This window comes from Octopus bimaculoides, chromosome 9 (genome assembly GCF_046866305.1).
Source record: "Octopus bimaculoides isolate indiv1 chromosome 9, ASM4686630v1, whole genome shotgun sequence".
Taxonomy (NCBI): Eukaryota; Metazoa; Mollusca; class Cephalopoda; order Octopoda; family Octopodidae; genus Octopus; species Octopus bimaculoides.
Genome location: NC_142936.1, coordinates 7,278,712 through 7,303,695, shown reverse-complemented (window position 1 = coordinate 7,303,695; position 24,984 = coordinate 7,278,712). Strand labels below are relative to the sequence as shown.

The window sequence follows — 24,984 nt, the reverse complement described above, 5'->3', positions numbered from 1 at the left end:
CATGACGCAGTGGTCAGCTGGAGCTTTAGTATAAGACACTTATCCAAGTGGAACTGAATCCGAAAGTACGTGACTGGAAAGCGAGCTTCTTACACATACAGCCATTTCTAAAAGAAAAAAAATTCAAACTACCACATGCACACATTGCCTACATTCTTAGATACGTTACAATACGTACTGCACTTGAGAGCTGCGTCATCATCATGCGTACAGTTGTGCACGCCCCATGGTTCAGCTTGACATTGTCCTAGAAAATCTTCGGTTCCGGAACATCTCAGTCCATCCAACCATATTTTACTAGAGCCTGGCCAAAAGTCTGTGTTTGATTTCACCAAAGCATCACTGAAATTAGAGGAAACTTTTAATATTGGTAATAATACTTTATTAAGTCTTATATATATATATATATATATATATATATATATATATATATATATATATATATATATATATATATATATATATCTGTGTGTGTGTGTACATAGTCATATTTGAGAGAAAGTTAAAAGGAAAGCTGTCACTTACTTGTATCCTAACATTCGACAGACAATCAAAGCATCGTTGTGGTCCCAACTGCTGTCACATACGGAACCCCACTGGTCATGAAAGAACACCTCCACACGACCCTCGAATTTGTTGTCACTGCCAACCATTCGCACAGATACGTGCTCTATGTGGAGGTATCATTCAGAGAAAAGAGAAAAATGGAAAAAACGGAATATTATCAGAGTGAAAGTTAGGCACCCACCTATGTCCACATGTTTATGAATATACGCAATGTGTGTGTGTGTGTGTGTGTGTGTGTGTGTGTGTATGTGTGTGTGTGTGTGTGTGTGCGTGCGTGTATGCAGTGGCAGGCTGGGTCTAAAGATATTGGTTGCCAGGAGACTAAGGTGGTCCACCTGCAACTACAATGCTATAATTTAATTTTTTTTTTTTTTTGTTAAAAAGTATTCTTTTCAACGGTCTACAAACACAGCCAGACTGAAATAATTAATGCATTCTTTCAGGAGTGAATAAAAAATTCTCAAACTTGAGGGGATGGGCCCCTTAGATATTAACATGGCGCTCCATATATGGATTCTAATGGCGCAGGGGCCCATTTTATGCAATCCCATTGGTACGGACGATTATTTAACAGACACAGCATAAGGGTCTCATTCAGCTGTGTGGCCAGTGTAAAATAGATGTTAGTGAATGCCCTTAAATGCCGCACGTAGACAAGATGCGTAGACATGTAGGATTAACACTGAGTGCCCAGTAGGCAGCCGATGCAGCTCCAAGGCTATGATCTAAGAGGAAGAGGTGGTGTCCGTCAGTAACAGTAACAATGACAGCACCAAAAACATAAGGACACATACACAAAATACAATGGAGTAAAGGAGGGCCCTTTTAAGCTGCCACTAAATAAACACAGGTACTCTTTTAAGATCCTAGAGAGGCGTAACGTTACATCTTTGCCTAACTACCTAAAAAGAAGAGAGACATCAAACATTTAAAAGAAGAGAGACGTCAAACAAGCTTAAATGGAAGCTCCTTAAATGGAAGCCTTAACCATATCTTAATGAAAGCAGACAATACAAACTTTGCTTGGCCGAAAGAGCAAAGATCCTAAAAGAATTCGCTTGATCCAGAGGCTTGCTTAAAATCAAGAACTGAGATGTTTAGTTTGTGCCCTCATGATAAGAAATTTGTGTTGGAAAACAAGTAAGCTTCCCCGCTTGCTGACTAGTGAATGGAAAACGCACATGCGCTCACCCTTTTCGAACACAACTGGAACATTCAAAAGGAGATAACTCTGTTTCTCTCAGAAGGGGTTTTCACTTCGAAGAATTTCATTTCAGGGCTTTTTGTTTTCACTACTATACTAACCAAGATTGTATTCTTGTCTCCATTAATAAAGAGGTTATGTGCCTCTGACTAGTGGGTAAAATGAGTCGCCTATATTGCTAAGAGCAATAATACAAGGGAAACCAATCGTAACTTTCTGACCGACCATTACCAATGACTACATTATATATATATATATCTTCACCAATATGGCTTAACAAATCACTACACATGAAACACAGTGTCAGTGACATACGCTATGTTTAAGATAGCGTGTTTGCACTGGTACGAACACTCACCTGCACACATGCACGCTCATGCGCACACACACATGTATATAAACACACCCATACAAGCACACACACATGCTTGATGCACATGTGTACTTTAGCTAGTCAAAAAGCAGTCCAAAGCATAATCTCATGAATATATAATCTATATGTAAATATAAATATTTTTGTAAGCAGAATATATTCTACAACCGTGTTTCTCAGAACAAGCTAGCCAATTATGAGAACAAAGAGTAACTCAAATTTATCAAGATTAATTATGATAACGACAGTCAAGAGACTTGAGTGACGCTGGTAGATTTAATTTTCGGTTTTCCCAGTGTTGAGATAGGGTTAATGATGTGAATAGCTGTATAAATTCAAGTACCAGCTTGACCGCACAATGACAGTATCATGTCCTGATAAGATCTTTATTTTTGTGATAAATTCATGCTACAAACTATTTTTTCCCCTCGCTAACAGGATTACACACACACACACACACACACACACACACACACACACACACACACACACAAATAAACACGCATACAGAAGACAGGGCATGCGTATCCTCCTGTATATATAAATGTGTGTGTGTGTGTGTGTGTGTGTGTGTGTGTGTGTGTGTGTGTGCATACACTCGCACACATAAAGAGCGGCGCCCCATCTGGAGTTATGTAAGCTAGAAAGAAAGGAAAGTACATACTGCAAAGAACACCAGCATCTGATGAATGGTCACAGTTGTGGTCTCCATAAGCGTTCTGAAGGCAATCTTCGATGTTGTATTCTGTTTCATCACATTGTACCTCGTCTAACCAAATGGGTCCAGAACCTTCTCCAAATTTTGCCTTTCTGTAGGCTATACCATCACTGCAATTTACAAATCATATATATATATATATATATATATATATATATATATATATATATATATATATATATATATATATATATATATATACATACATACACACACATATACATATATGGTTCAAAATTGGACGTAAAACAAAAGACAGAGAGAAGTGTATTAGTCTGATGCTCAAGGAAAACGGAATAGTCTTTGACATTTTGAGCCTATGCTCTTCAGCAGAAAGAACGAGGGGAGAAAAAAACCGGAGAATTTAAGCGTGTCTGGATTAACAGACACGTTCACACACACACACACACACACACATATATATATATATATATATATATATATGGTTACTCCTGATTTAATGTTAAATCTTGGTACAAAATTTTTTCCCTTCATAGATTTAGTTGTGTTTCATGTATAAGTTGCACTCGAGTTTTCTATTGTGCTCCTGATGTTTTCTATTAAGTATCTCGCATTTTACAGAAGTAACCACAGTAGACAGGTTAAAATAAAGTTTTACTAAATCTCCGTCTTCTTACCTGTATCCAAGCATTCGGCATACGACCAGAGCATCACTGTCGTCCCAGGAATCGTCACACACTGTTCCCCAGCTGCCATTGAAATATATTTCAACTCGACCTTCTGCTGGAGTCCTTCCTCCAATAAGTCTTATGTTTTCTTTCTCAACTACAAAGATGCATGTGTAGAATGAATATTAGGTTTAAAATCTGACATTGTTTATGTTATCTACATACCGAAAACGGAGTTTTGTGTCTTTGTTTGACATCAGTTCCTTCTTCAGAAGAAGAATTTAAAGGATTAAAAATAGAAGAGACATACTTGCACACTGCACGTGCGCGTACACACACACACAGAGACGTACGGGTGTGTGCACAAAAAAAGAAGCACTCAATACATTTACTAGGAGTTACATGTATCATTATTTGAAACGGTTTGATTTGGTTCGATGCAGCCCAAAGCCTACGAGCACGCTGAATGAAACTGTTTTAAATAATAATAATAATAATAATAATAATAATAATAATAATAATAATAATAATAATAATAATAATAATAATCGACCCATCATGCCCGTTTGATTCCAGGATCGAAAAGAAAGAGGACGAAAAAAAAAAAACAATCCCTTAAAATTTGAAATAGAAGGAATTTGGTGTATGAGAACTGTAAAGGTCGCGTCTATAATAATTGGTGCGTTTGGAACAGTAAGCAAAGATAAAAGACAAATGGCTGAAAGAGATTGGACTAGAATTCCCGGTAGAACTCCTACTGAAAGTTTGTCTCTTAGGGATAGCAAGGATTACCAGGAGAGTTCTAAGCACTTGAAAGGCTGCTGAAAACTTGTGGAAACCTAAGCTTAGTTCATAAGGGTACATATTTATTTTCCTACTTATCAATCTAAAACACACACATACACTTGACATAATAAATTTTATAAAATTCGAGGGAACATGAAACAGAACCTATGAGCAATACTGGTGAGAAGTTAATCAAAACATGTATGATGATGTTAATAAGTGAAAATAAAGATAAACCTATTGTATTAGCGTACATAAGTTGCTTAATAATCTTATAATATTTCGGGAAAGATCCCCTTTTCAAATAAATGAAAGAAAATGATCAAACGTTGTTATCAGCAAGTCATTTCATCTGTTACGTACATATACATGCAGCAAATTTAAGGCGTCACACGTTCATATCCACTAAAGTTAGGTCGCTTTATTCAACTTTCTACATCTCAATTCATCTTACCGGGAATATGTATCGATCTACCGGGGAAATTGTTTAAGATAGCGAGATATTCCATCTAAATAAAAATACGGCGTTTCTCTGCTAAATAAGATAAATTTGAAATATTGATTTCAAATTTTGGCACAAGGCCAGCAATTTGGGGCGTAGGGAATAAGACAATTACATTGACTTCACTATTCAGCTTGTACTTATTTCAAAAATGAAAGGCAAAGTCAACCCCGGGGGTATTTGAATTCAGAATGTTAAGTTGGAAGAAATGCCTCTAGGCTTTTTTTCCGGCACTGCAATGATTCTGCCAGTTCACCATCTTTCATAAATTTCAAATTTTACAAAAGTTAGCTTTGGGTTTACGAAAACGAAAAAGAAATAATGGAAGAACGATTTAAAATCAGTGAAGGCATATGGTGTAGTGGTTTTAGGGTGTTGCGCTCACGATCATAAGAACATGATTTTGTTTTCTGAATGGCGCAATGCATTGTGTTCTTGGAGCAAAACACTTCATTTCATGTTACTCCAGTTCACTCAGTGTAAAAGAGTTCAAACAATAACTGGGAAGCTAACCATGGGACGAACCGGCGTCCCGTTCAGAGAGAGAGAGGAGAGTGTTGTAATGTCAGTTCCTTATATGCCCCGGAAATCGAGTTAAGCTCTGGTCTTATGAATCTTAGGGGTCATGATAGACCTCAGATTTAAAAAGACGAAGAAACAAGAAGGGTAGAAAGAATTAAAAAAAAAAAAGGATAAAAACATCACTCACGTGGCTCAACAGCTTTTGATGATATTCCCATCGACAAGGCGAGGAACAACGTAAACGGAGTCATCAGACTGAACAACATTTTTACAAATGAATGGCAACTCAACGAGGACAACTGTATATATATATGTGTGATCAGAGATGAGATCGTGTTCACAAAGCGTGCTAATCTACAGGAATAAATAAATACATCAGAATTCCTCACCTTCAGGCTGCATTTCATTAATATTAGTCTTTCTTCATTCCTCACCTTCTTTCTAGACTATTATTCTTCGTTACTTCAATGTTATCTTCACTTCCTTTCTTTCACACGTTATATGTATGTATGTACGAATGTATGCATGTATGTATGTGTGTTCTCTTCTATTTCTAACTATTTGAAGTCTTCCTGTAAGGAAAGAGTTGATTTCTAACTAAGTTACAAAGCTCCACCGATGGAATATAGATAAAAACAAATTCATATTTCGCACTTCAGAAAGTCTTCCATATTTTTACTTGTCCATTTACGGATTGTATTTGTAGTTTGTATGTTAGCTAGTAGAGTTCTTTTCCTAAAAAAAAAAAAGCCCAGTGTAGTCATTTGTTCTTCTGTCTATCTGTCTGTATGCTATTTAATTTTATTTCTAGATCATTTGCGAAGGAGAAAGAGCTAGTTTCTAACCTAGACCCAAGGTTCCTTTCATTGGGGACAAACACAGACACACACACATATATATATATATTACGGGCTTCTTTCAGTTTCCGTCTACCAAATCCACTCACGAGGCTTTGGTCGGCCCGAGGCTACAGTAGAAGGCACTTGCCCAAGGTGCCACGCAGTGGGACTGAACCCAGAACCATGTGGTTGGTAAGCAAGCTACTTACCATACCGCCACTGCTGTGCCTATTGTATACAAATTATATAAAATTAGATATCAAATGATTCATAGTATATATATATATATATATATATATATATATATATATATATATATATATATATATATATATATATATATATATATATATATATATATATATATATATATATATATATATATATATATATATAAGTAAAGTATAAAATATTTATTGATACATAAAAATAGGCTTGGGGGCGCTGAGGGTATTATGTGGCCATGAGTGGGGCGGTGGCCCGAAAAGTTTGAGAACCTCTGCTCTAAACCATGCAGATCTGCAGCGGGACTGGAAGAGTCATCTGAAAGGTCATGGGCAGCAAGTGCGAAATGCCATTGACAACGAGAACAACAATGGTGACGGCAATAATCTGTAAAGATGGGGGGGCAATGACTGTGCATTTATGTATATATGTATGTTGTTATTCAGTTTTATTTGAAGATTTCTCGCCAATAGAGAAAGAACTGGTTTCTAACCTAGATTCAAGGCTCCTTCATTGGAATTTCAACATCAACAACGGGATTTTTGCTTGTATGTATGCACATGCGTATGTACATACGTAGTGCATACATATGTAAGTATATGCGTATGTATGTATGTGTATGTATGCGTGTGTGTGTGTGTGTATTCTTTTTCTCTTTTTAACTTGAAATTAATTTTGACCGGTACCTGCTCAGCAGCGAGGTTGTAAAGGAAAGCATTTTGTTTTGGTCATCATTTTCTAAACCTTAAGATCTTGCAGATTTTTATTGTCCTACATATAGGAATCATTTGTAGTGTATAAATTAAGGAGTTTTGCTCTCTCCCCAAGAACCCAAATTCAGCCATACTCCAGAGATAGGAGCATATCCCGTTGCTCCAATAGATCTGAAACTGTCAATGGATTTCGAGTACCGGGTCTGCAAACACCTTGTCAATGGTCGTAGACGTCTTTTATCTATCCTCATTGACGTCTTACCTGTCTATTTACCAGTGTCAGTCTCTCTTTCTCTCTCAGATTGATATATTTTTTTATACTTTTCATCGTGTTAATCTGATTCATGATGAATCTCACTGGAAAGGACTCAAACCAACCACCTATTTAACATACTGATTTGTCCTTAATGCATTCTATGACGACGTCTTCGATGGTGTCCGACTGCAGAAGAGATTCTCAGACTCACGATATGTAGGCACGTGAGTAATTTCGTATGAGCGAGAACAAATACATTCACAACTCTTTGGTTGACCCGGGGCTATAGTAGAAGACACATGCATCGGAGCTGAACCCAAAACCAGATGGTTGGTAAGTAAACTTCTTACCATAGAGCCACAGCTGCGCCTCTGTGGAGTTATGTTGAGCAACTATTATCGCGCGTAGGACGGATCCAATAATCGGCTGAGTCCATCACGTGGCTCACACCATCACTTTCATTTGATTTGGAAGGGCAGGTAGCTTTTGTTTGTCCAATAATTATGCGTACTGGAGTTGATCTAATCGACTGGCCACCTCCCCAAAAATTTCGGGCCTTTTGCCCAGAGTAGAAAATATTATCAGTCGCCCTTGTGGCAAATAATAAATCTAAGACTAAGACAAGCAAAATCGATAGAGGTTCAAACGTAAAGCTTTGTGCAGTATTCTTTATTTTTTTTTATACCGTCTGGGGTCAACTTTGCCTTTTATCTTTCCAAAGTCGATAAAATAAAGAACGAATTCAAGCACTCACTGGGATCGATAAATCGGTTGTTTTCTTCTGAAAGTTCTGGTTGTCCCTCTACCTACGTTAGAAACATCGTTACCATACTCACCACCACCACCATCACAGTTACTATTATTACAATCATATTTATGGCTATCGTTTGGAGATTTACGTTACCGTTTTGATGTTAGATTTTCCAAATTGGTGGCCTTAAAGCTTACGAATTGATGTAAAGATAAAATAACTCTGAAATTGTCATATGACATCGCCACTGGAGCATCCAAGGTTATGTAAATAGGTGTGTGTGTGGATGTGTGTTATCTTGGAATTCTGGCATGAATTAACATGATCAACAAGCATTTTCTGGAGAGCAACCAGGAATAATCGCCTATTTAATAGTCAAGATAACAGTGGAAGTAGCTGGTGGTGGCAGAGGTCATGCTAATTGCAGTAGTAGTAGTGGTGGTGGTAATAGTAGCAGCTCTGAATAAGAACTGATTAGAAATGTGATGATCCGTCTAACCCATGCCAGCCTGGAAATGCGACGTAAAATGATAAGTAATTGATAATGCTGTCTTCTGGCAAATTTTAAACTGCAAAATATGTTTTTACACATCTTACTTAAATGGTCAAAGTTTAAGGTATTGTCCACCAATGAATTGAGTCCAAACTGCACAAATTTCACTACTTTACTAAACATTCTGTAAGCATTTCTCACACGAAATACACTTTTCCACTCAATGCACAAAGCCCAAAATTTTTGGGGAGGGGACCAGTCGATTAGATCGACCCAGTATGCAACTGGTACTTAATTTATCAACTCCGAAAGAATGAAAGGCAAAGTTGATCTCGGTGGAATTTGAACTCAGAACATAGTGACAGATGAACTACCACTAAACATTTCACCTGGCGTGCTAACGTCTCTGCCAGCTCACTGCCCTCAAACGAAATACTCAGCCTGTATGCTTCAATAAATTTTTAACACACCAAATGTTTGATGAGACTTAATGCAATAATATTCTATTATTATAAAGCTTTTTCTTTCTTTTTTTAAGGCGGTGAGCTGGCAGAATCGTTAACACAGACAAAATGCTTCGCGGTATTTCTTCTAGTTTTACGTCCTGAGTTCAAATTCTGCAAAAGCTGACTTTGCTTTTCATCCCTTTTGGGGCCAGTAAAATAAATACCAATCAAGTACTGGAAGAAATGTAATCGACTTCCTCTTCCCTAACCCCAGCCCCCCAAAAATGTTGTTCCTGAGCCTAAACTTGAAACCACACACAAGTTCTTAATGAATTCTTTAAAACAAGGCACCATTAATCAGAGGTAGGTTCTTATCAGAAGGGTCCTTTTTACCTGCAAGGGACCAAGCCGGAAATGCTTGTAACATGCTTCAGAACATTTGCCAATCAAATATTTCAACATCAGCAAGGTTCACCTTCAGGCCATATGTGAAGAGAACCATCTTCCCAATGGAGCCAAACCTGAACTACAAAGGAGCTTCAAGATTACCATGACGGTATATACACCATATTTAATTCTTCCTCTCCTACTAATATCTTTGGTTTCATTTATGCTTTTCCAAGGACAAACCTGTAGCATAACTTCGGTTTTCTTCAAATTCATTTCCGAGCCAAAAGCTTTAAGATTCTGCAGTTCTTGTCCAGTGTAAGATGCTATCAGGTTGAGTATAAAGTAAGCAACGTTTTGAACCATGAACAGACAGACTTGTTCAAATGCATTAATAAATTAACATTGATATTTTTTTAAACCGTTGTTAAAATCATCTGAAATGGAACTGTCAAAGCACAATATTCGAGCAATTTTGCTATTCAACTTCAAAAAAGGACGTAAAGCAGCTGAAACTGCACGCGATATCAATGAAACGTTTGGTGAGGAAATGACCAGTGAGTGGTCAGTTCAAAAATGGTTTAAACGATTTCACAGTGGAGACCTGAGCCTTGAATATCGTGAGCGTAGTGGATGCCCATCTGTTACTGATGATGGTCAAAGTTACTGTACTAAATACTTCATTATTTTCAAATTCTAATTGAAACAAATTAAGTATATTTCAACAAAAATATGGTAACAAAAGTTTTAATCAGTGCAGTGAGGGCTGAAGGTAAACCACAAGAAACCAAACAGCTATTTGCAGGATTCAGCCGATTGAGAAGAAAGAAAGAGAAACGAATTAAAAAAAAATGGAGAAATTGTCTTTATTCACCCACACCACAATGACGAGGAATTAATCCATGATGAAAATTGAAATTTTAAAAATTTATATTTTCTTTCTGGTTAACATGAAGCAATGTACAATGGTCAATAGGACGGTTGGTGGAGGGGAAGGGACAGAGAGAGGGAGGGAGGGAGGGACATTTAAAAAAATATATTTGGTTAGGATGGTTTACAGAGCATCACACAATGTTGTCCTCCACCTGAAATGGCTATTCCTTTCCTGCAAAGAGAAAAAACAAGAAAAAGTTAAACAAGTCATTACCCTTAACAGTAGGTTGGAGGGGTGGGAGTAGTAGACAGCTTGTTCTGGGTGGTACTTTTGGGCCTGCTTTTAAAAGAGGGGTCACTCGTGGGAACCACTGCAACATATTGCATTTTTTTGCATGCATGGGGGGAGAGGGGAACAGGTAAACTCAAAGGTTATTCTGGGTGACTCACTAGTTACACCACAGTCTATTAATTTCAAAATCTCATACCTCGTTAAGAGAGGTAATAATAATAATAAAACCTACTGGCCAATCTCCTGCAAGCATCAGAGTTGATATCAAGCTACCATGACCTACCTCTATATACCCTAGTGGCCCAGACTCTATGCATCTCAGACATCAAGGCTAATCTCAATCTACATCAGGCGCTACGACTTGGCTTTATATACCTCAGGCACCACAGACTGGTGGGAGTAGGACACAGCATCTATCGTGTGCAGACAATTGTCCTTAATATCCTTTTATAAATAAATAGCTTTTATTTGTAAGTAAGTCTAATAAAACTTCTGCATAATTTTCATTGTTTTTAAAAAAATGTCGACATTGTCCTTTCGGCAAATTGTCCAATCGGTCAAATGTCCAGTCGACAAATTATATGTCCACCAGCATCTATACTTTGGCAAGCTGCACCAGACTCCTACTGTCTATTTTGGCATGGTTTCTATGGCTGGATACCCTTCCAAATGCCAACCACTTCACACTGTGTACCGGGTACTTTTTATGTGGTGGTAAAACTACTTGTTAGAATGTCTGAATGCATGGAACATGAAACTTTTAAATGTCACCAGGGCAGGGGAGGGGCAGAAATATCAGAGTGCCAGACAAAATGTCTTGAGGTATTTGTTCCAGTTCTTTACATTTCGGTTTCAAATCTTGTTATGGCTAACATTGATTCTTTTGGGACTGCTAAAGTAAAAATAAGGATCAGTCGAAAGCTGGGATCAATGGAGTTGGCAAACCTCTTCCATCAAATTCTTGGCTTCATGTCTCAATCAGAAACTATTGATATTGTTCTCAAAGTTTGGTGCAAAGCCAGCAAGTTTGGGGAGGAGTGTAAGTCAATTGCACTGACCCCAGTATGCAACTGGTACTTATTTTATTGACCTAAAAGGATGAAAGGCAAAGTCGACCTTGGAAGAATTTGAACTCAGAACATAAAGACGAATGAAACACTGCTATGTATTTTACTTACTGTTCTAAAGATTCTGCTGGCTTGTTGCCTTAAAAACCATTAATATTGGATGTTTTAACAGCAGTATTTTCCACCTGTGTGTGTGTGTGTGTGTTAAATTTTGTCCCAATTTAACATAGAAAGCACCAAACTACTACATTACAAAACCAATCAAAAATACCTGCCAAGTCACTACTACCTATACTTCTTAATTTAACAAGTATGTTAAGAATAATAATTTGGTGTCCACCAGACCAAAAAAACAGACAATGTGTCACAGTCGGATGATGTCGTTATGTAATGTACTGACCTTTCTGCTAGCTGTTTGCCACCCATCTGCTTTGGAATCCAAGCATCGTCGTCGTTTCCACTCGCCAATTGATTGTTTGTACCCATGCCCCAAGCGTATAATTTACCTGTAAAAAGACAAAAACAGAGGGAACTTTGCATTAGAAAAATTAAAGAGAGAGAGAGAGAGAGAGAGATGTTGGCTTTGCAATCAACAGATTGTGGTGCATTCATTGAAAGTACATCGTTGACTGCAATATGAATTAGTTTGAAAGACAACTGAATTGAAACAACAATAGTCTACATCAAATTCATTGAAATGTGCATGCAAGTGCACATATTATTACAGCTGGGTGATTTCCCTGTCACCAACTCTTAACTGTCTTTCAAGTAAGTGATTTTTATCAAATTCCACTGATTTTACACAATGAGATGATTAGGCGCAGTTGTTTGGACAGTGACGGTTTCACAGTTGGCTGGACATTTAGCCAGTTTGGGGAACTACTTTTGGCACAGAATGGAGACACACACATATGGTTGTGAAGTGAAGTTCTTGGGCACAACAACCACACCTAGACCTTTAACACATCATCATCATAATTTCACATCCAATTTCTTTCAGACGTGGGCTATATGGTTTAGCAAGACCTTATGGTTTGGACAGTTTGACAGGAACTGTCAGGTCAGAAAAACTGCACCAAGCTCTGCTGCCTGCTTTGGCATGTCTTTCATGCCTGGATGCCCTTCCTAACACCAACCATGGGTTGATTTTTATGTGGCACCAGCAATAGTGAGGTTGCCAAAGAACTTGCAAGACAAAACCCCTCAACTGGTGCAAGGGTAGATGGAGAAGAGGTATTATTGGTGTGTGTGAGATTGTGTTTGTCCCCCACCTATCAATCAGTGTCACCACTCCTGTAACTTAGCAGTTTGACTGAATCCGTTAAGGTGGTGCCCCAGCATGGCCGCAGTCCAATGACTGACAAGTAAAAAAAAAAAAAAAAGTGGCAGTAAGAGAAGATATTGCTAAGGGTCAACATACCACCTGATGTAACTCCATAGGAAACAGAACCAGCAGCTGAAATCTTGATAACTTTATCTTTCAATGCCTCAACGCATGTAGGCTGTTTTACCAGAGTGACAGACTCTCCTAAGCCAAGACGTCCGTAATCCCCACGCCCCAAAACATACACTTTACCTGGAATTAGAACAAAGGTAAGATTTTAGTAAACAAGAGTTAGGCATTTTGACTGACACAAATACAGTTTAGGAAAGGAAATTTGAGAAAGGCTAAGGTTGTACAGGGTGAGGCAGAGAAGAAATAAAATGAAAATAATAAAGAGATTAAAAACAAAATGTCGTATGAAGCTTTGATGCTTATATTTTTGCTAATAACAATGTCCTCCATTATACTTTAATCTCTCATCACCTGGCACAAAGCCATCTCCCTCAATACTACACTCTACTCCACTCACCTGAAGGGGGGTCTTGACTTGTAAATTAGTCAGTGACCTCATTAGTGCCATGTAAAAAGCACCCACTATGCTCTATGAAGTGGTCGACATTAGGAAGGGCAGCCAGTAGTAGAGACCAAATCACAGCAGACATTGGAGCTTGATGCAGTCCTCTGGATTATTGGCTCCTGTCAAACAATTCAAGCCATGCCTTCCTTCACAATAACAATGAAAATAAAACTAGCCATCATCATTTAGAGACCGTTTTCCATGCTGGCAAGGGTTGGATGGTTTGACAGGGGCTAGCTAGGCAGATGACTGTACCAGGCATCACTGTCTGTTTTGGCAGGGTTTTTACAGCTGGATGCCCTTCCTAAACCCAACCCTTACAGGCTGGAGAAGTAAAAATACATCTGACTTACCATCACTGCTAAGTGCTACTGTATGATGCATGCCACCTCCTATATCCAACCAAGTTTGGTTACTAAAACTGAGGACTTTTTGTGGAACGAATCTGTCTTCCATATCCCTGAAACCTACAAAGGCAAAGAAGAAAACCAAAAATGAATTCAGAAGCATTTTAACAAAAACAACCAAACATTGACAGAAGATAGTTATGTCTGTCAAAGCACACAAATGTATTTACCACAAGTTCAAAACTTGTAAAGGATGGACATATATATGGTCTAGTGATTAGGGTAGGAGTTGGCAAACCGGGGTAAATTACCCCCAACTGGGAGTAAAAATAAAATTTTTGAGGCGAATCGGGACTCATTAGACATGAATAAAATTATTTAAAAAGATTTTTTTTCCTGGCAACACTGCATCTGTCTGATGTAATGGATGCATTTAGGAGAGGTCACGTCATTTTGAACTACAAACAATTTGGTTGCTAAGGCATTCATCATCATCATCGTTTAACGTTTGCTTTCCATGCTGGCATGGATCAGACGGTTTGACTGAGGACTGGTGAGCCAGAAGGCTGCACCAGGCTCCACCTGATCTGGCAAAGTTTCTACAGCTGGATGCCCTTCCTAACACCATCTACTCTGAGAGTGTAATGGGTGCTTTTACGTGCCATTTGTGTGACACAGGTATCTTCCACGACTGTGATTTTGCTTGGCTTGATGGATCTTTTTCTCAAGCATGACATCATGCCAAAGGTCTTGGTCATTGCCTCTGTGAGGCCCAACACTCGGAATATATATAGTTAATTCAAAGAAAAAAAAAACCCAACGAAAAACGAATTTGAGGCCATGCACAAACAATATATTTGATAATCGGTGAAAGGAGAGAGTTGTTAGTTGTTAATGTTTTGAGCACATAGCTCTTGGTTGGAAAGAGGAAAATCCAAAGAGAAAGAAAGAAGAAACAGCAATAATCCATGTGTGGTTACATATATATATGATGCTTGGAGTTTGATTTTGAGCAATGCCATTGTTTGATTGTTGTTTCAAAGGAATACAGATGTAACTTTTCAAAGCATGTGACAACAATGAGCACCTCTTGCAACAGGTGTTTGGAGAGTTACCTCCACCCATGCCTTCATTCCATCATGGAATTTTTCATTGAGCGTTTTATCTTATTTCGGCCTCCGAAGCTTTTTTAAAGTTCAGGAAGGCCTTGCACAGAGCCGATTCCACTCTCTAAACCAACGTATGCATTAGTCCATCAAACACATACTCTACACAGTCAGGCATATTTCTCTTAATATCATTCAGTACAGCTTATGATAGCCATCACTTCCCACTTCACAATTGATCGAGAAAGCAGTCATTAAGAATTATGAAATGTTCAATTGTACCAAATACCACACCTCAGCCAACCGTTAATCCTTTAGCATTTCAATGACTCCAGCGCTTTTGTGCAATGGAACTGAATTGGGAATCATATGGTTGGAAAGAAATTTCTCACCAAACAGCAAGTCTGTGCTTAGCGATTTTTTCCCTTTCTTAAAAACCAGGTTAATCTTAAATAATATGTAATTTGGTTTCTACTCCTTAGAATGACTCAGTTGTATAGTCTCTTCCACTCAAATCCATTTGACACATTCCTCTCATCACCCCGACCTTCCTCATTCCCCACCACACACTTCCAACTTAACCTTGTTCTCCCGGTACCTGATGAAGACCAACATAAACCACATCAGTCTCCAATGTCTTAAAAAAGCATTTTGTTGATCAGGTTTCCATGGTGATTTTTAAAAACTATATTTGTCGATTTCTTCTTAAGAGAATAACATGATGTTGATACCATTAATAAAGCAATACAAGGGAAATTACTCCAATCAGAAAATTGTGAATTTGGTTGGCTGAAAGTTTACCACAAAAGTACTAAATTAGAAATACATAAAAATAATAATAATAATAGTCAGTACTTACCAAGCTGATCATAATTATTTAAACCCCAACTATATATATGTCCAGTTTCTTTTTCCTCAGCAAAAGTGGCATACTGAATTGCCCAGATATCAGAGAATTTAGGCTGAACCTTGTTGGATCCTCTGAAACGGACTATTTGTGGTGATAAAATCAATTCTACAACAAAGAAATAATAAATAGAAAGATGAAAGTGGAGACTGAATTTTTGGCAATTCTGCTGTTGAAGGATTTACACAAAGACTTAAAATAAAGAAATAATCATGACTTGTTTAGGAGTCAATATAAACGTTTCTAAATACAACACTCATACAAGAGAGTGCTGAAAAGCTCCTGGTTTAAGGGTATTGTGAAAGGTCTGGTTGAAGGCTCAACCTTATTAGTTCTGTTTACAGGGCTTAGAAAAACTGAAGGACTACTGCAATAAAAAATCATAATTAACCTATCCTCCTGTATTTTCTGTTACCCAAAGACAGGAACTTTTCAGCATGCCCTCATATTCCTGGTTTTGTTGAAAATGCACAAATACAATTCAGGAGTGTTTAAACTGCTTGCTGACAAAAGTTTTAAGTCTGTTTGTGAAAAAATTCATGTTACAAACAGAAGATTGTTGTTACCTCTCTCTTGAGCATGATTAATTCAATCAAAACAAGGTGAATAAACAATTAAATTTGAGTAATCAAAATGCTAAGAAGTTCAACAGTTAGTTTAACCTGGTTGAGCTTAGTTTAACCCTTTCATTACCAACCCAGCTGAAACCAGCTCTGGCTCTGAGTACAAATGTCTTGTTTTCATAAGTTTTGAATTAAAATCTTCCACAAAACCTTAGTCACAATTTATGTCCTTAACAGCTTAATGATAACTAAGTTATTTTACTAAATTCTTTGTTATATTTAAAGTAATTGAAAGAAAAAAAAGAGCATCTCAAAACAGATGCAATATCGAAAGGGTTAAATAAACTAGGCTGAGCTAATTGAAAGATAAAATGAATGGAACAGAATAAAATTTAAACAAGAAATCAAACCGTTACCTAAGCCTTTTCTTCCACCACGACTGGAAAATTGTTTGGCAATTCTGCCAAGTTGTCCCTGTTCTCCACAACCTGAAAATAAACAAAATTCTTACACTTGTCATTGTTGCTAAGCCACAGGTGAATCCCATTTCAGCAGATCCATGATCAAAAGCTTCTCAAAACCAACTCATCATATAATTCAGACAATATGAATCTAAGACTATATTAGCTTTTATTTCTAACTTCGCTTTTGCTGAATACTGCCAAGTTATGGGGATGTAAACAAATAAACACCAGTTGTCAAACATAAACACGTGTATACATATACAACGTGCTTCCACAGTTTCTGGTTACTGAATTCACTCAAGAGCGTCTTACCACACAGCCACCTCTGCATGCTTGAGAATAATAATAATAGCATCGCCTTCCTGGCATGTGTAAAGACATTCGAGTGAGATCATTGCCAGTGCCGCTGAACTGGCTCCTGTGCAGGTGGCACATAAAATACACCATTTTGAGCGTGGCTGTTGCCAGTACCTCCTGACTGGCCTTCGTGCTGGTGGCACGTAAAAGCACCCACTACACTCTGAGTGGTTGGCGTTAGGAAGGGCATCCAGCTGTAGAAACTCTGCCAAATCAGATTGGAGCCTGGTGTAGCCATCTGGTTTCACCAGTCCTCAGTCAAATCGTCCAACCCATGCTAGCATGGAAAGCAGACGTTAAACGACGACGATGATGATGATGATGATGATAATCTTTTCTATCACAGGCACAGAACAGCCAGTTCTCTTCCTTGTTGATGCCTAGAGTTTTCCTGAGAATATCATTGCTTTTCACCTCCACGACATTTCTATATATATTGCTAACGTTGAACTTGCATGAGTGATAGAGGGCAGTGAGCCTCAAGGCCAGCAGTATTATGGGCAGTGGTCAAGTTGATTACATTCATACCAGTATTTGGCCAGAACTTAATATTATCAAGCCCAAAAGGGACAAAAGTTCAGAATGTAAAATAATATTCTTACCAGCAGTATAAATTCTACCATCTAGAGTTAGCAAAACCAAATGATCTCCTCCGCTTGCTATTTTCACAAATGTTTCTGATGGTACATATTCCATTGGTTCTTTCACAGGGCCCTCTGTTGTGAGGCCAAGTGAACCGTTTCCGTCCTACAAAGAGAATAACAAAGTAGAAAACCTTTCAAGAACAATGTTTCAATAAAGAGGAATCAAAAGAAGAACAACCAGACAAAAACAGAGAAGTTGGTTCTTAAAATCAAAGAGAGGGGCCTTTTTTCTTTTCCAACCTTGTGAGTTGCTTGGGGACCTCACTAGCATGGGGTCATGGAAAAAAGCATCGGGTATACTCTCTGACGTGGGGTTGGCATTAGGAAGGCATCCAGTCATAAAAACCACGCCAAAGCTAATATTGGAGCTCAATGCACCCTCGTGCTGTGCTGGTGGCACGTAAAAGCACCCATTACACTCTGGTTGGTGTTAAGAAGAGCATCCAGCTGTAGAAATCAGGCTGGAGTGTGGTGCAGCTTTCCAGTGTTCTAGCCCTGGTCAAACTGTCCAACCCATGCCAGCATGGACTATGGATGTATTATGAGGATAATGATGAGAGTTGGAAGAAGTGCTGCAAAGCATTTCATTTGACATGCTAACAATAGTGTAGGGGTAGGCAGGTGGGGGAAAAAGCATACAGGCTACTCACCCTGAAGTTACCCCAAATAAAAACCTTGCCATCTTCAAACAAAGCTGCAGAATGACTATCGCCCGCTGATACTTGAACCACTTTTCCTGGTAACTCAACAAGCTGCGGTGTGGTTTCTGAGCCTTCTTCTGTTGTATCACGTCCTAAAGCGCCTTCATCATTGCAGCCAAATGAATATACCTGAAAGAAGAAGACAAGGAAAGTAAATCACAATCAAATAAAATAGCAATAGCTCTATATCTAATAATGGTTTCAGTCACATCAACCTCCTGTGTTCAACTGGTACTAATTTTATCAACCTGTAAAGGACGAAGGGCAAAGTCGACTTCAACAGAATTTGAACTCAGAACGTAAAGAGAGAGATGAAATACTGCTGAGCATACTGCTTGGCATGCAAATGATTCTACCAGCTCACTGCTATATATCTCTGTTAAATAAAAGCCAATATAAATGTTGGTTGGGTGATTTCTCCAGTCACGCTTCATATTGTATAGAAAGAGAGGAAGAAAGAGTTAACATAGTTAAACTCGTTAACCCTTTTGTTACTGTATTTATTTTGAGATGCTCTGTGTTTCTTTCAATTAATTTTAAATATAACAAAGAATTTAGTAAAATAACTTAGTTATCATTCAGCTAGTGTTAGGAACATAAATTGTGGCTAAGGTTTGGTGGAAGATTCTAATTCAAAACTTTTGAAATGACATTTGTATTAAAGAACCAAAAGTGGTTTCAGCCGGGTTGGTATCGAAAGGGTTAAGAATTGTTTCTCTATTATATATTTTAACCCTTTTGTGACCATATTTCTGCCGAGATGCTCTGTATTTCTTTTAATTAATTTTAAATATAACAAAGAATTTATTAAAATAACTTAGTTATCATTCAGCTAGAGTGAAATTAAAATTTTCTTTCTTGCATGTTTATAATCTCCAACATCTAAAACGTAGGAATCTGAAAATATATTTTCAAAAAAATTCATTTTTCGAAGAGAGGAGCGAAACTACATTAGCCCTGGTTTGTTTATGACCTCCCAACTTGGTGGTTTGCCAAAAAGAGATCAATGGAATAAATACCAGACTTCAGGTAAAAGACAAAAGATAAACTATTTGTTTGCAATTCTTTCCTCAAGTCAAAGATAAGAAACAATCATCACCTTTCCAGATACAGTAAGGCATATAGTGTGCATCCCTCCAGCACACACCTGGATCACAGCTTCTGGAAGCTCAACCAACGCTGGCCGGCTCTTCTCCATTATGTCAGGCCCAAGACCTAACTGACCGACATCACCGCTTCCGACCACAAGAACTAAGCCTTCCTCAGAACAGTGACTTCTGTGACAAACTGCAAAAGAAATGAAACAATCAAATGTGGTACATTGCGAAATTTAATTGAAATGTTAGGAACAAATCTTTAAGGTGAGGAAAATTAAATTATTTTCATTAAAAAGCACCTGTGCTGGTGTCATGTATGAAACACCGAGTCCACTCTGTAAAGTGGTTGGCATTAGGAAGGGCATCCAACCATAGAAACTAAACCAAAACAGAGAATTGGAGCTTGGGGTAACTCTCTGGCTTGCTAGCTCCTGTCAAACTGTCCAACCCATGCCAGCCTGGCAAAACAGATGTTAATTGATGATGATGATGATAACCTACATAGAGGCAAACAAGGGTAGAATGCTTTACATCACATAAGCATGGCTGTGTGGCTAGGACGCTTGCTTCTTAACCATGACTCCAGGTTCAGTCCCACTGCATGGCAACTTGGGCAAGTTCCTTCTGTTATAGCCTTGTGATTGAAATTGGTAGGCAGAAGTTCCCACTATGCGTGTACATGCATGTGTAAGCAGTTGTGTCTCCTAACAGAGACGGGGGAAGAACTACAGTATAACAGTTTCCTGGGGCAAAACAACAACTGCTGAAGGTATTAGTAAACTGGTGTTAGATTAGTAGCAAGAGCAATATAAAAGTTTTACCTTTGGATCGTTTTGGAACTGGTGCTGTTATTTCTTTCTTAGACTTCCGTTTGTTTCTTGATTTCATCACCTGAAAAAACATCAAACTCAAATCAGAAAATGGCTTCAGAATCTTGCTTCCCAACCACATGGTTCTGGGTTCAGTCCCACTGTGTGGAATCTTGAGCAAGTGTCCTCTACTATAGACTCAGGCTGAGCAAAGCCCTGTGAGTGGGTTTGCTAGATGGAAACTGAAAGAAGCCTGCCACGTGTGCTTGTATGCATGTGTCTGTGTTTGTCCTTCACCACTGCTCGACAACTGGTGTTGTCATGTTTATGTCCCCATAACTTAGCAGTTCAGCAAAGGATACTTATGGACTAAGTACCAGGATTAAAAAAAAAAAAAAGAAAAAACACTGTGGTCAATTTATTTAACTAAAAATTCTTCAGGGTGTTGCTCCAGCATGGCTGCAATCAAATCACTGAAACAAAGAATTATAATACATATATATAGGCGCAGGCGTGGGTGTGTGGTAAGTAGCTTGCTTACCAACCACAAGGTTCCGGGATCTGTCCCACTGCGTGGCACCTTGGGTAAGTGTCTTCTACTATAGCCTCGGGCAGACCAAAGCCTTGTGAGTGGATTTGGTAGACGGAAACTGAAAGAAGCCCATCGTATATATATATATATGTGTGTGTGTATATACGTCTGTGTGTCTGTGTTTGTCCCCCTCCCCCAACATCGCTTGACAACTGATGCTGGTGTGTTTATGTCCCCGTAACTTAGTGGTTCAGCAAAAGAGACCAACACAATAATAACTAGGCTTACAAAGAATAAGTCCTGGGGTCGATTTATTTGACTGAAGGCGGTGCTCCAGCATGGCAGCAGTCAAATGACTGCAACAAGGTGTTCACATGACAATGCCTGAGATTGTACTGAGACACTAGTAATACAAGAATTACTCCCCTTACATAGGTACCCCCCCCCCCCCCCACTTCAAGTCGTACACATTCGAGCATTTAATAAATTAGCTGAAGGCACGAAAGCTGCACAATCTCATTTTCCCTGGATACATTAAAATGTAATAATAATTATCCTTTCTACTATAGGCACAAGACTTGAAATTTGGGTGGAGGGGGACTAGTCGATTACATCGATCCCAGTGTTTCACAGGTACTTGATTTATCGATCTCGGAAGGGTGAAAGGCACAGTAGACCTCGGCGGAATTTGAACTCAGAACGTAGCTACGGGCGAATTACCGCTAAGCGTTTCGCCCGGCGTGCTAACGATTCTGCCATAATAATAATAATAATAACAATAATGGATACCTACGTAAGATTATTGTATGTGTTATTGATACACAATGGCAGAAATTAGAAGGGAGAAGTAAGCCAATATCAGATCCCAGTACTTAACAGAATAATCAAAGCTTTATCGACCTTCAAGGGAGGCCGAGTTGACCTCGGCGGGTCTGTAAATAAGAATGTGAATAGCTGGAACAAATACCGCAAGGTACTTTTGTCTGACGCTCTAACAATTCTGTCATAACAGTATTAATTTTTCCATGTTTTCATTACAAGAGCTGGAGGAATATGCTGAGAAGTAAGCGAATCAATCTGTTTCGCTTTGAATCCGGATGTCTTTCTGTCACGTCCCACTCCTTGCTTTTTTTTTTTTACGCGTGGCATGTTCAATGTTTTCACCTTTCTAACGAGATTTTCTGAACATTCAAAAGAGACACTTCGTGGTTTCGTTTTCCGATCAGACAAACTTTGCAAACGTGGTACAAACTTTTCTTCAGAAAGGCGAGGATCTCGATCTCTTGAATCTCTATTTACTGGCGCATAATTTAGTGTCAAATCTTGGATACAATACCTATCCCCTTCGGTCAATATAAAGATCCTTACACGTTAACCCCCCCCCCCCCCGGAAACTGAAAGAAGCCCGTCGTATATATGTATATATATGTGTGTGTATATGTTTGTCCCCCCAACATCGCTTGACAACCGATGCTGGTATGTTTACGTCCCCGTAACTTAGCCGTTCGGCAAAAGTGACCGATAGAATAAGTACTAGGCTTATAAAGAATAAGTCCTGGGGTCGATTTGCTCGACAAAAGGCGGTGCTCCAGTATGGCCGCAGTCAAATGACTGAAACAAGTAAAAGAGTATATATATTGACTTTACTTTTTACCGTTTTTTGTTTTTGTTTTCGTTAACGGTTCGGGGATCTTCATACTGACCTCCCCTTCATAGTTTTAGCTTTGCCTCGTACTTGCGTAGTGGTGGACATCTTCAATGTGGCGGGAATTACATTTGCTAACTATATTCCAGATTGGTTCAGCCTTGACACCAATACGTAAAGATAAACTAAAAATTGAAGCTACCACAAAATAGCTGTGATCTTTGGAAAAGAAAAAAGTGAACTAGGTGTAAAATAATGTGTAGTAAACGAATATGAAGAAAAAAAACTTCGCCGACGAACAGGGAAAGTGGTGAGAGGACTCGGAACATTCCCGATGTGACTTTTCCGAGTCCTCTCAATCGCCCCCCCCCCCCGTTCGCATTTTTTTTTCAGATTTGTTTACTACCTGTTTTTGTACACCTATTGCACTATTTTTTTTAAAACAGCGAATGGCTATGGAGTCCAGTAGAGGAAAACTAGAATCAATGGGGTTTATAGGCAAAAAAATGGTTGAGAAGCGTTGCTCAATGGCGAACAAGTTGGTCACTAAACAATCAGATAGTAATAGACTAAGTGAAAACATGTTATAATAACTAAGATTCGTCATATTAGATAGTTACACCTATATAATATACACGTTTCTATGATATGTTTAATGACCAACGTTTAAGTAAATTCGTTTTAAAATAATAAAGTTTGGCTACGTTACTTGACCATAATTAAGGTTGTTCTAACCTGGAGGTTCATGTAAGATTTTGTTGTTAAAATGTGCAATGGAACTGGATAATTCCTGATAACACTTAATCATAAAAAATGTAATAGGAATCAAAGAGGAAAAAAAAATGATTGAGAACCACTGATATAGAGTCTTGTGAGAGAAAATAGATATACCCGTAATAAAAAGGCCTAGCTTTCTCGTGCTGATTCGACTTGGGTAGTTTGTAAAGGATACAGGTGTCTGTAGTTTACTCAGACACTACGATAATGTAACGAGTAGGAAATTCAGTTGATCCAAACAACGGAATGACCATCTGAAGATCCACCATAGACACAGGTGTCACAATGTACCCACATGAGGATTAATGCATACTTTAAGAAATTATTATTTCTTATATTTAATTGTTTATGTTATGATTTTATTTACTCCATGTACCCAGACTTTGTGGACACCCTGTATATCCGCGAATGAGTTTATACGGTGAAATTATATATATGTATGCGTGTATGTGTATATATATATATATATTTATTTATTTATGTGTTTCAGCCAAGTGGCTACGGTCATGCTGGTGCACCACCGTGAATATATATATATCATTTTGTCCACGTTTGTTTGCAACGTCCTGTACCCAGATATGCATCTATATACACATGTAGATGTAGGTATGTACATATACTCATATATTACAAATACTTACATACTTATTGCTCATGTCAAAAAAGTACGAAATATGAATAAAACAATTTACCATTATAAATCGAAAGATCGCCATAAATAGGTCTTTGAGAGAAAAATACATATACGTTTGAGTATATGTTACGTATTTCCACATAAATAAGCGTTTACATGATTGCAAGTGGAAGAATACAACTGTGACCGGTAAGTTTGAAATTATTAATAGACAAGCACGTGCTTTGTGGAATATTATGATTATTAAAAGAAAAACAATCACTTACGATGGACATGGTGACGGATTAGGTAGGATATTGAAACCGGTTATTTGTAATGTATTAACGAGAAAGGTAACAATAAAAGCAGGTAATAATCATGTAGGATATAATTGGATTAAGAACCGGTCAATGGTGAAATTAATTTGGAATTGACGTTTAAAATGGCGCGACGCCTGCGCGCTGGGAATGGGAGAGTTATCCGCCCCTTGGGAATTAGGTTGAACTCTTATGTGAAGGAAACATCGGAAGTGAGAAAAGTTGTGAGAGGAATTCTACAAGTTTTGTGTAAGTAAAGGAAAACATTTTTGGAGAACTTTTCGGAAAACTTTATTAACTTTGGTTGTACTGTATATATATATATATATATATGTCTGTGTATTTATAAGTATATATATATATACGTGTGTGCGCGTGTGTATTTATAAGTATATATATATGTGTGTGCGTGCGTGTGTGTAAACTTTATTAACTTTGGTTATACTGTATATATATATATATATATATATATATATATATATATATATATATATATATATATATATATATATGTGTGTATTTATAAGTATATATATATGTGTATGTATTTATAAGTAGATA

General features: G+C 38.0%; 3 protein-coding genes across 7 annotated transcripts in view; 1 reads left to right on the top strand and 2 right to left on the bottom strand.

Moving 5' to 3' along the window:
- LOC106867999 (scavenger receptor cysteine-rich domain-containing protein DMBT1) overlaps positions 1 to 9,777 on the bottom strand; it is a 47,077-nt gene extending 37,300 nt beyond the window's left edge. The window contains exons 1-6 of the mRNA XM_089358100.1: positions 9,655 to 9,777; positions 6,350 to 6,368; positions 3,501 to 3,648; positions 2,809 to 2,972; positions 526 to 670; positions 179 to 342 (exon numbers count right to left, since the gene is read on the bottom strand). Coding sequence (XP_089214226.1) covers positions 179 to 342; positions 526 to 670; positions 2,809 to 2,972; positions 3,501 to 3,648; positions 6,350 to 6,368; positions 9,655 to 9,777 — 763 coding nt within the window. The remainder of the gene's footprint in view (positions 1 to 178; positions 343 to 525; positions 671 to 2,808; positions 2,973 to 3,500; positions 3,649 to 6,349; positions 6,369 to 9,654) is intronic.
- Positions 9,778 to 10,252: 475 nt separating this feature from the next.
- Positions 10,253 to 24,620, bottom strand: LOC106868001 (regulator of chromosome condensation). 4 transcript variants are annotated; one of them, XM_014913089.3, is made up of 11 exons: positions 24,394 to 24,620; positions 20,552 to 20,621; positions 19,733 to 19,920; positions 18,583 to 18,762; positions 17,891 to 18,035; positions 16,884 to 16,955; positions 15,857 to 16,012; positions 13,898 to 14,011; positions 13,064 to 13,219; positions 12,044 to 12,149; positions 10,253 to 10,516 (listed from the first exon to the last, which is right to left on the bottom strand). In XM_014913089.3, exons 1-11 carry the CDS (start codon positions 24,400 to 24,402, stop codon positions 10,456 to 10,458), a joined length of 1,257 nt encoding a protein of 418 aa, XP_014768575.1. In that variant the 5' UTR covers positions 24,403 to 24,620; the 3' UTR covers positions 10,253 to 10,455. The 4 variants fall into 4 exon arrangements, with proteins under 4 accessions (XP_014768575.1, XP_014768574.1, XP_014768577.1 ...); XM_014913088.3 differs by lacking the exon at positions 24,394 to 24,620 and adding an exon at positions 24,186 to 24,329; XM_014913091.3 differs by lacking the exon at positions 24,394 to 24,620 and adding an exon at positions 21,865 to 22,181.
- Positions 24,616 to 24,984, top strand: part of LOC106872330 (ferric reductase 1) — a 62,179-nt gene continuing 61,810 nt past the window's right edge. For both annotated transcript variants that reach the window (XM_052970399.2, XM_052970398.2), the window contains exon 1: positions 24,616 to 24,672. The gene's annotated coding sequence lies outside the window, so the exon portion shown is untranslated. The remainder of the gene's footprint in view (positions 24,673 to 24,984) is intronic.

Coding starts and splice junctions, on each gene's coding strand:
- LOC106868001 (XM_014913088.3), bottom strand. CDS start 24,269: ATGTGGAAATACGTAACATATACTCAAACGTATATGTATTTTTCTCTC. Junction 16,956..17,890: donor TGGTAGAATTTATACTGCTG/GTAAGAATATTA, acceptor GTTTATTTTCAG/GTTGTGGAGAACAGGGACAA. Junction 14,012..15,856: donor AAATAATTATGATCAGCTTG/GTAAGTACTGAC, acceptor TTGCCTTTGTAG/GTTTCAGGGATATGGAAGAC.